The sequence below is a fragment of the Plasmodium vinckei genome (genome assembly GCF_900681995.1).
Source record: "Plasmodium vinckei vinckei genome assembly, chromosome: PVVCY_08".
NCBI lineage: Eukaryota > Apicomplexa > Aconoidasida > Haemosporida > Plasmodiidae > Plasmodium > Plasmodium vinckei.
In genome coordinates, this window is record NC_051300.1 from 1,100,147 (window position 1) to 1,111,519 (window position 11,373).

At 23.7% G+C, this 11,373-nt stretch overlaps 4 protein-coding genes across 4 annotated transcripts; 2 read left to right on the forward strand and 2 right to left on the reverse strand.

The window, feature by feature from the left end:
• Positions 1–1,777: 1,777 nt before the first annotated feature.
• On the reverse strand, positions 1,778–2,296 carry PVVCY_0803130 (conserved Plasmodium protein, unknown function; the record flags this gene model as incomplete). The annotated part of the gene is made up of 1 exon (XM_008627114.1): positions 1,778–2,296. One exon carries the CDS (start codon positions 2,294–2,296, stop codon positions 1,778–1,780), a length of 519 nt encoding a protein of 172 aa, XP_008625336.1.
• A 1,420-nt stretch (positions 2,297–3,716) lies between these two features.
• Positions 3,717–5,786, forward strand: PVVCY_0803140 (mRNA processing protein, putative; the record flags this gene model as incomplete). Its single annotated transcript, XM_008627115.1, has 1 exon — positions 3,717–5,786. One exon carries the CDS (start codon positions 3,717–3,719, stop codon positions 5,784–5,786), a length of 2,070 nt encoding a protein of 689 aa, XP_008625337.1.
• A 782-nt stretch (positions 5,787–6,568) lies between these two features.
• Positions 6,569–9,134, forward strand: PVVCY_0803150 (conserved Plasmodium protein, unknown function; the record flags this gene model as incomplete). Its single annotated transcript, XM_008627116.1, has 4 exons — positions 6,569–7,460; positions 7,623–7,706; positions 7,878–7,971; positions 8,111–9,134. The coding sequence occupies 4 exons, from the start codon at positions 6,569–6,571 to the stop codon at positions 9,132–9,134; spliced, it is 2,094 nt and encodes a 697-aa protein (XP_008625338.1).
• A 138-nt stretch (positions 9,135–9,272) lies between these two features.
• PVVCY_0803160 (calcyclin binding protein, putative) lies at positions 9,273–10,761 on the reverse strand (the record flags this gene model as incomplete). The annotated part of the gene is made up of 9 exons (XM_037634273.1): positions 9,273–9,299; positions 9,382–9,447; positions 9,597–9,698; positions 9,788–9,903; positions 9,992–10,028; positions 10,116–10,192; positions 10,317–10,438; positions 10,557–10,656; positions 10,758–10,761. 9 exons carry the CDS (start codon positions 10,759–10,761, stop codon positions 9,273–9,275), a joined length of 651 nt encoding a protein of 216 aa, XP_037490387.1.
• Positions 10,762–11,373: the final 612 nt, after the last annotated feature.

Genomic DNA, 11,373 nt, shown 5'->3' on the forward strand with positions numbered 1-11,373 from the left:
CCCGTTGTACACACATGCAAAAACGCCAGTTTGTACTTTACAAAATTGGGTAGTTTGAAAAGTTAATATATTAAGCTATGTTGCTTTACAAATAGTTTTTTTTTTTTTTTTTTTTTTTTTTTCAAACCCTCGGAAATGAAAGTTTGAAGTTGTACTGTGTGTGCAATGATAGAACAACTGGGATGAGCAGGTCACTACTTTGTCTGTTTACTTTTCAAAAATTATGACAAACTATTTATTTCAAGGTTTGAACAGATGTACGTTCTCTTGTTATGCTCGTCAAGTCGTCCAGCTTTAGTCTGACAAATTTGTATTCCTTTCTTTTTAATGAATATACTTTGATGTAGTATATAAAAATCTATATATTTATTTATACATGTAGTGTGCTCTCGTCTATTACATATTTTTTGATACACTTATTTCCATCTCCTTAGTTTTGTCAATTTTATTTTACTCGTCACAAATGTATATATATTGTGTATTATGCATATGTATATTTTTATACTTTTTTACAATGCTCCCACATATATATATATAAAATAAAAATCGATAAAATATGGAATAAATATTTCCTGTGTGTTTTTATGGGCTAGCTTATTATCAACATTTTTATACTTTCCCTTTTTTTCTCTCTTTTTTTTTTTTGTGTTTTTTTTGAAAAAGTGAAAAAAAAATAAAAATGGATAAATAAAAAAGAGAAAAATTAATAATATATATGTAAGAAGAAATAGTTACATTTAATTAGAATAAATATAATTCATAATATTTAAAAAATGTACATATATATAAATAATAATAAAATATATATATATTTACTGATAAGCTGATTTTCTTACATATTTTTTTAACAGGAAATAAAACATTGTATTTTTTATGAAAATAATTAATTTGTTTTTTTATATATTTTTTTTCAAAGGAACATAAAATGGGATTATTCATTTTTTTTTGTATTTAATAATTTTTGAAATATACGTAAAATTATTTGTAGCACCATAATAAATATGCGTACAATATTACATACGAGCTTATTTTACTTTCATTTTTTTTGTCATGTACAAACAAATATATTATATTATACATTTTGTATTTCTTTTTTTTGTTTATTTTTTTTAATTTTTTTGTGCATATATATGTGTTACAATTTTATTCACCATATTGATATATGGCTTAAAGTGAAATTCCTAAAAATGTGTTTTTTTTTTATGTTATATATTGTCATATTTTTTATTACTTGTTTTTAGTTTACTAATAAGCTGTTACATAAGTTACAATTTTTTTTTTGTCAAATTTTTGAGTACATGGTTTGTTCCGTGTACTACTTGAATATAGTGACGTAATGAGGAGGAGAAAAAATTTAGAATAGCTTTATATTTCCATTTTTAATTTGTTATATTTACACGCATTTATGACTATATATAAGGTTTATGGGGGATAGTTTGCTATCATTAAAATTGTATGTAAACATAGTTAGGGTTATGTAATTTAAGAAAATTTGCACACATATGTATATAAACGAGCATAATTTGTATTATTTAAAAGTTATCACAACATATTCGCTAGGAATTGAAGTGAAACTCTTCCCAAGCACAGTTTATGGGGGTACAAATGGGAGCATAAATTAGATATACTATATAAGCAAACTCGATAAAAAGAGAAAAATAAAATGAACAACATTAAGAAAGTGAAAGAAACCTATTTTAGCTTTTTTAAAGGGGTTGTAAATATACATATAAGTTGGTCTTATGTTTTTATTTTTTTTATTATTATAATTGTAAAATCATTTTGTGCCAAAAGTGAAGGTTTCGGAAATATTATTTAAATGAATATGCTTTTGTTTTGCATTCATATATTTAAATAATATTTCTAAAAAATTTGCAATAGTTTTATCATTTTTATATTTATCAATTGCTTCAAGAGGGGAAGTTAAATATTCGTCCATAAAATTTGAGACATTTTTATTAGATAGTAATTCTTTAAAATTTGAATTATCATCTATTATCATATTTATTTCATTAGTATTTAAAATTAGGTTATTATATTTATTTAATACATTAGGCTTAGCTTTATTTATTTGCTCATTAATATTCGTTATATCATTTTTATTAAAACATTTATTTTCACTTTGACTTTTTACATTGCTTCGTTCATCATTTACTAAGAAAGGAAATTCTGTTTTTTGTGTTTTTATATTTTCTTTTTTCTTTTCTTGGCATTTTTTTGGGATTTCGGTTTTCTTATTATTGTTTATTTTTTCAAGGGGTGGAGGGAAAATGTCGTATTTACCTTGCCTGTTCATTTTTTTTGTGGAAAACCCAGTCTACCAAAAAAAGCTTGTGCATGTACTACAAGCAATTTGCAAACGAATAAGTAAATATATGCATATACAATTGTGTTGTCTTAACACGGAATGACAGTGATATGATCTACTTTGCTACCTTTTTAAAAATGCATTATTTTCGAAAAAAAAAACGATATACTATTTTTACATACTCCTATTTATTACTCAAATAGTTAATGAACAGAACGGACATTAGTGTGCTAAGTTATATTTCGAGAACAAATAAAGGGGAAAAAATAACAGTGGAGCCATGTGTGTGCGATTGCATGGCTATTCACATTGCCTGTTCATAAACCTAGTCATATTTTTATTGCCCGTTCATATTTTTTATTACCTATGCCTATTCATATTGCCTATTTTTATTGCTGTTCATATTTTATTACCTATTTATGTTTGGGGTTGGCTCTTTAAAACAAATTGGAATAGTAAAAGTGTTAACCAAAAAAAGGGACAAAAGAGAACTATATAAATGTGCGCATATTTTTAGTTGCTATATACACACAGTGAGAGATAATATTTTTGAAAAAAATAAAAAGTGATATTTATTGGTGAAATAGAATAAAAGAATAATATTTAAAAGCTTATATTTAAAAATTAATTTTAAAAAAATTATATTTAATCATTAAAATGTTTATAAAAATGCAAATAAAATTTTGTTAATATGTGGGAAGTAATTTGGAAAAGGAAAAAAAATATCTATAAATAATGGTAAAATATTATTATGGATATTATACAATAATAATAAAATAGTAATAAATATAAAACAATAATTATATATATGCATATAATTTTTTTTGGCTTCCTACGGTTTTGTGGGTAATTTATTTATAAGGGCAATTGCAATATATATAGTGAAGCGATATATTTTTTTTTTCATAATCTCTAGATATATTTTTGAGGTTAATCAATTTTGAAAAATTTAAAAATAATTATAAAAGTGTTTATAGTTTGTTAGTTATATATAATTTTATTTTACTATAATTTTTTTTAAAGTGTTTAAATATTTTCGTTTTTTTATATGCATTTTGTAAAAGATAAATAAGAGGGGTATAAGTACTTGCATATGGATAAAGGCTATTATTGTGTTATATTTAAGAAATTCAGAAAATTTATTATGCCTAATATTATTTATTAAATTTTTCTTTTTATTTGAAAATAAGGAAGAAAGAGACGTTGGATTAAGAAGGGGAAGTAGACGAAAGTGGAAATAAAAAATGATGAATATGTAATAAGAATGAGAAGATGATTATTCTAAATTTTTTTTATATTGTTCTTATTGTAACGATAGTTTAACACAAATAATTTTTTTTGTTGTTCCTTTTTATAACCTTCTATACAGTTGGTAAAACGAGGGGTAGTGAGTCTAAGGTATTACGAGATGTCAAGTAAAAGTAATTGCAGTTTGTGGATTGGGAATATCCCATTTGATTTATCTGAAAAAGAGCTACAAGAAATATTATCTAGAGTTGGTGAAGTAGTAAGTGTTCGAATTAAATATGACATTGATAAAAATGTAAGTAAAGGTTTTGCATTTTGTGAATATAAAGATTTAGAGACATGTATGTTAGCATTGAAATATTTAAATGGGTATGAAATAAGAGGAAGAAAATTAAAATTATATTGGGCTAACGATGAATCAAGAGAAAAGGCAAATAATAGTATTTTCCTAAGTAATGGGATAGGTAAAAATAAATATGATAAAAAAAAAGAATTTTTTGAAAAGTATATGAATCCGGTTGATTTAGGACCAGAAAGTGGAAATCCAAATTTTATGACCGATTATAAAAATAATTATAATAATAATATTTCATTTTCTAACAATTTTGATGGATTAAATCCTGAAATAGATTTTATTAATATAAATGGTATACCTAATGAAGGATATCCAAATGTAGGAATAAAATATGGTCAGGCAAAAAGTTTGAATTTTAATGGTGATAAAGAAAATGATTCTTGTATAATTAAAGAGATATCTACTAAAGAACATATTGGAAATATTATGCACACATTAACAACATCACAAATTATTTATATTTTATCGTATTTTCAAAAATATTGTCATAATAATATGAATAATTTAAAATTATTTTTTCAAAAAAATCCAACTGTTGCTTATGCATTATTACATTGTTTATTTTTGCTAAATATAATAAATGATTATACTATGGTCAATAATAATATAGATATATATGTTAATGAAAAGGCATATATAAATAAAAATGAAAGAACTTTGCAAATGGAAAAAAGTAATATGAAAATTAATGTAAAAAATTATGACAATATTGAAATGAGAAAAGGAAATATTAATGATGATATGTATGACAATATGAATTACTCTAAAAATAATAATTATATTGATCCATCGTTTTCAAATATATATGAAGATAATGGACAAGCGGATAAAGGATTATACAATAAAAATCGAGATGATGGTACAATGAAACACAAAAAAAACATTTTATCTTCTACATCATCAGGTTTTAATAAAAAACAGAAACATGCACATAGTAATAATAATTCAGCAAATATATCTTTAAAAAATAAAGGAAACACATTACCTTCTGGATTATATGGATATAAAAAAGGAAATAATTCAAACAATAATAAATATGGATCTAAATATAATCGAAATAGATTGTATAACAATGATGATAATTCATCTGGTCCTTCAACTTCTATTCATGGAAAAGGTCAGACTAAAAAGAGTTTATATGGTAACTCTAATATGAATAAATATAATAACGATATAAATTATGAGAATAATCAATTTGATAGGAGTGCACAAATGGGTGCATTACATAACGGGGCAGATACTTCATTACCTGATCATATGAATAATGATATTATAAATAATAATTATCAATCTGATTATATGTCTGATTATTCCCATATGGATATGGGAGGAAAAGATGGAGGAGACCCCAATTCAGGATACTATCAAAATAACTCATCATCAAATTATATGGATAAACGGAATTTTCAAATGGGGGGAGGACATTTTAATGATACATCACATAAAAAAGGTATGAAAATTGGAAATTCATTAGATGGAAATAATATAAAAGATGGTATGATAAATTCAGAGAATGATACATTACGACTTCATGATATACATAATATAGAGTTTAAAGGATTGTATAATAATTCTGGAAATATTTCATCTCATGTTAGTAATGATGGTGATGGTATATATAATAATGATAATAATAAAGCAGAAAGAGATTTATCAATTCCTTTACAAAATTCAAATATTATTTTAGATCCAATTTATGATACAGTTGATACTCCTGACGATGAACTTGTAAATGTTATCATAAAAGACCCAAATATATTAAAAAATATTTTACGTTCAAAAATCGAAGATATGAAAAATTGGAGTGATGCACAAAGAACTCAAGTATTGTCAATACAAAAGGCTCTTCAATTAAAGGGGTACTCCTTGAAATAGCTAACTAAGTAGTAAGCCAAATTAGCAACATCGAATATGGCTATCTTTTTTTTTTATTTTTTTTTTGTTTTTGTGTGTGCATATGGCTAGTTTTAAAATATTACAGCTAGCCATTTGCATGATAATTTATATAGTTTTATTTATTCATATGAATAAGCTTACATTTTTAATAAATTTATTATAAATAAAAATGTTAATTCGTAAAATGGCGATATGATCGCTTTTAGTAAACTTTTTATTATTTCCTATTTTATGCATTTCAACATATTCATCATTTTTCTTGTATTATTATATACCACATTATTATTGCTGTTATTTTTTTATTGCACATGAATATGTTCATAAAACTTTAAAATAGGTGAATAAAAACTTTTTCCTTTTTTGTTAATTAAAAATTATAGAAAATGTTTATTTGTGGTGACTTATTGATGGAATATATGCCCATTCCCTCTTTTTTTTTGTTGCGTATTTCAAGCTATATAAATAGCTGTCTTTTACTGAATAATTATTTTATGTACATAAAAAAAAAAATCTAAAAAAATATGAACAATAGTCATATGAGAATATATATTTTGTTTATATTTTATGACATGTGCATGTAAATATAATGAAGTAAAAAATAATTGTTAAGAATATATATTAGTGGAACTATGTCCAGATTAAATTATAGAGGGGAAATGAAGGGGTAATGGAGAACAAGCAAATGGAATGATAAAAAAATAGTTTTTATAAACTATATAGATTTTATAATTTTTTTGAATTACGCAAGGTATAAAAAAAAAATGAATGAATTTTACTTGATAAACAACATACTAATAAAAAATGTTATAGCTCAAAGATATACAAAATGTATTTATAAGAACAACAGTGAGAATAATAATAGTATTATATTATACTTTTATAAGTTGTGTAAAAAATATAAAGAGTTAATTAATTATGAATATTTACAATACCCTAAAAAAGAGTTACATATATCATATACAAATAGTAGAGATAAAAAAATTAACAACATCAAAAATAGAATAATAAAAAGAAAAGTAATTTGTAATTTCCGTCTTATAATTTTTTTACTTTCTGTTTTAATAATAGTTTATTTGGGATTAATTAATTTATTTATTTATGATAATAATAATAATATAGAATGCAAAATACAGTTTACCGAATGTCCTATAATTTTGCATGAACATGTTAATAATTTTTTAAAAAGCTATAAAATAAATAATATAAAAAAAGAACAAATTGCAGCTATTTATAAATTTATGAACAATCAAAATGGAGAAAACATAATAGGGTCATATTTAGACAATGAAAAAAAAGACGAAATAAATAGTGGGATAAATAATAAAAGACGTAAAAAATTTTATAAAATATTAAATAATGAAAAAATAAAATGTAAAAATTGTAATATTGTTTTTAAAATTTTGAAAAATGATGAGACAATAGAAGATATACTAAAATTTGAAGAAAACAATAAGTGTGTGCAAAAGATGGATGTCAATTCATGTGTTAATGTTAAAAATGGGATTATCAAAAATAAAAAAATACATATATATAAAAAATATGCAGGCCCAATTAGGGATAGTAACTATTTTGAAAAAATAATTAAACACAAAAAAATATTTGCCAACGAGCATAACTACAGTTCATATATGAACGAGAAAATCATAATAGATGGTAAGTTTTTTAGGTCTACGATTGTCTAACAAAATAGGCTTATAAAATAGGCTCATAAAATAATGTTATGCTCTCTTGATATTATTTATTGCGTATGCAAGTTTTTCATTTGTTTTTTATGATAGCATAATGCATTCTCCATTTTTACTCCCCCATTTTTAGACAATATAAAATATATCTACCCATTTATGAATGACTATGTACTAAATTTGGACTGGTTTAAATTGTATGATGAAAATGGTAAAGGTATGATGAGGAATAATAGAAGTTACAAAATTTTGAAATGTGGTTGTGTGGGTAGTGATATGCATATTTTTCATTGTTTGTAGTGTTTGTATTTTTAAATATATTTGAGAAGATATAAATAGTTTATTTTATATTGATTATTATTTGTTTATAATATTTTGTTTGAGATAGAAATTCCAGTAAATACTGAGCAGTTAGAGAGGTTGAACTTTGTAGAGAAAAATGGAACGGATTTGTGTCGTTCTTCCTACAAACAAAAGTACAGGTAAGGATTGTAAAAAAAGAATATATCAAAAATATGGTGTGTGATATAGAACTTTACATCCTTGTCTATATTGTTCTGTTTGAAGTTGTCTTAATATTTTTCGACGGTACTAATTATTAGCGATTTTTTTATGAGGTAGGGATAGCACTTTTTTTTGGATGTGCTCTGATTTTTATAAAAATCAAAAAAGTTCAGAGGAATATATGATATCTAAAATGATTGAAAAAATATTAAATTTCAAAGAATCTGGATATTCACAAAAAAATAAACATATAATAGAGATGTCAAAATTTAGTCCAACAAAAAGTACATACAAACATTTTGGTTATGTTACTACAGATATAAAACTTCCTATAAGCATAGGAATTTATAATCGTTTTAAATTACTTGAAGCAGATTTTTTAATTAATGAAATGATTGATGATATACAGAGAGCTCTTTTTTCTACTAATAAGAAGGAGCTAGAAATTGAAAAAAAAAGTAAGAGCATATTTCAATCCGAAGTAGATGTTTTACATACCCATATTTGTGAACACAAATTTGCATTTTTTGGAGATCAGCATGTTGAGGGTATTAGTAATGAGACAGACAAAGAAAACGTAAAAGATATTATAAAAAGTGATCAAAGATCTTATGAAAAAGTTGAAAAATTAAAAAAAAGGAAAATATGTATATGTAGAATATTATGGAGAAGGTTTGGAAAATGGCTAAGAAGATGCTATGACAAATTTTTTAAAAATTGTATGTCACACAATGAAGAAAGAAAAGAAAAGAATATGATCGATTCAGTAAATAAAGAAGAAGGGACATATGTATTAGTAGAAGAAATTGAAAATGAAAAAAGTGGAGAAAAAATAAATGAGGAACATATAAAAGAATTAGTAATTATATCATCATCTATATTTTTTGGAAAAATGAAAATGTTATTAAAAATATGTATAATAATTTTAATAATTATATTTTTGATTACAATTTTTTTAATTATGTATTATATTTATTTAATTAATAATAAAGATGTGTCTATGATTAATATTCAAGATAGTTCGTTTGAATATATTCCAAAATATTTAAAATATGAATCGAAAAATGGTGTTAGTGCATCTATTTCAGATGCTGAGAAAAGTTTTTTTGTTACTGGAAAGCACAAGAGCTATCCATTTTAGCATAAAAATTGAGTTGCAAATAAAAAAATGGAATGATAATCCGTGAAGTCTTGAATTAACATGAGGCAAAGCAAACAAAGGAAAGCTAATTTATTACATTTTTTGAAATAGTTAAACATTGTTATTTTTTTTATTTTGTCATTTTTTCAACTTGTCATTTTTTTCCTATAAATTTTCAGTGGAGAAGATATTTCCTTTTTCTTATCCTTGATAATTAGGAGTTTATTTATTTTTTTTTTTTTTTTACCTTTTCATAATCTTTATTTTGTACATCTTTCCAATTTGTTGATAAGACAGTTCCGTTTGAGGTTTGCTGAGCAAAGATGAAACATCGATTGGTTGGTTAATTTTTTTAGGGCACCAAACAAGTAAGAAAATAATAACTTCCCAATAAGGGATTATAATTAAAATATATGGACAGATGAATATCAAAACTTTTGAAATGTAGACTGTTGTACTTACAAATGATTTAATCATGGCACGCTTCAAATCATCATCACCCTCTTTGTAAATTTTTCGAAAAAAATGGTCTATGGATTGGTTATCTTCATCTTCACCTATGGACTGATCATAGGTTGGGGAATAAAAGTTGAATAATAGTTGAATAGGCAGATTATTTTTTATTATTTTTTTTCACTTTTTTTTTGAGGTACCTGTGCAAACTTTGTCCATTCTTCTATACTTTTTCCAGTAAATGGGTTTAATACATTTTCATCTTTTTCCTGTACATCATTATTAGTTTTTTTTTCAAGCTGATCCCATTTAAGTTCTATAAAAAAGGGTCAGAAGTTAGTGCGTGCAGGTAAAAAGTGGGTAAATGCAAAGAAAGTATTTTCAAAATAGCTAGACTGTACTACCTTTTATATCCTTTTCAAGTGATAGTTCAATTTTCATCTTGCGAAAAAAAAAAAAAATGTACATGTAAAAAGTTTGAAAATGAGTAGTCATATTGAGTTTGATATATTTTTTTGTCAATTTTACTGGAGTTATGGTTATAACTGTTTTTGATGGAATGATTTTTGAAAAAAAAAACTTTTCAAGAGGGTATACTTCGGTTTCTACAAAATGGGGGTATAAGATATTTGTAAAAAATGATAGAATGTCTGTTGGGATGGTTAATATATTTTTGGTTCTTCTTTTTATTAATAATAATGGTGTATACAAAATGAAAGTTTTGAATACCGTTAATTTTTATTATTAGGAATATATAATCCGACTTAATGTAATATAAAAAGTTATTTGTTTGAACATTTTTTTGATAGATAGTAAAAAAAACGCAATTGTTTGTTTGTGACCAATCGTGCCTATATGAGTAGTTTGGGAATTAAAACGGTGTGTGTGCATAATTAAGAATGTTTAGATATATATGTTAGACAAAAATGAGAAATAAAATTTGTTTGAAAAATGGGGGTATGGTTATACCTGACTTTTTTTTCACTAATAACAGCTTTGGAAGCTTTTAGCTCGTTAAGTTTTTCTAAGTCTGAATTTGTAAAAGGTTCCAAAATAGTTTGATCATTATCTAAAGAAATAAAAAAAAATATATAATTTATTACATTCTTTAATTTTTTAAATTATAAAAATTTATATTTCGAATTTTATTTGTGGACGCATTTGTGTAACCCATTTTGTTTTAGGACTTGAATAAAAATATAGCCAAAAAAAAAAAAAAAAAAAAAAAAAAAAAAAATATTCCAAAGTCAGAATATTAAAATTGTATTAATAATACTTAAGGTGTAAAAAAAAAGAAAAGTAAAACAGTTGAAAAAATAAATACATATATATAGAGAATATTGGATGGAGAAAAAATATATCATGTATATATGTGCGTAATATATAGAAAATAGTTGAAAGTGAAAATAAATAAATAATAAAATAGTGAGGAATTAGTATGACCATAAAATGGCTGAAAAAAAAAATAAAGAAAGAAAAATAGCTAAATAAGGAATAGGATATATTATGTGCATATAATATTTGAAACAAATTTAAACTTGTTAAAAATGAGAAGTTTGGGTATGGTATATAATTTGTTTCAATTTCAAATACAATTTTTGTAATATCTTTTCTATTTGTTTTTTATATAACTTTATATTTTCCATTTTGTCATACATAAAAAAAAAATAACATTTTAGGGACAGTAAGGGAATGAGGATATGCATTTATTTTGGATGATTAAAATGTGGGTATATGTTTTTTAGTAATAAATATGAAAACATGTAATAATTAAATGTGTGTATGT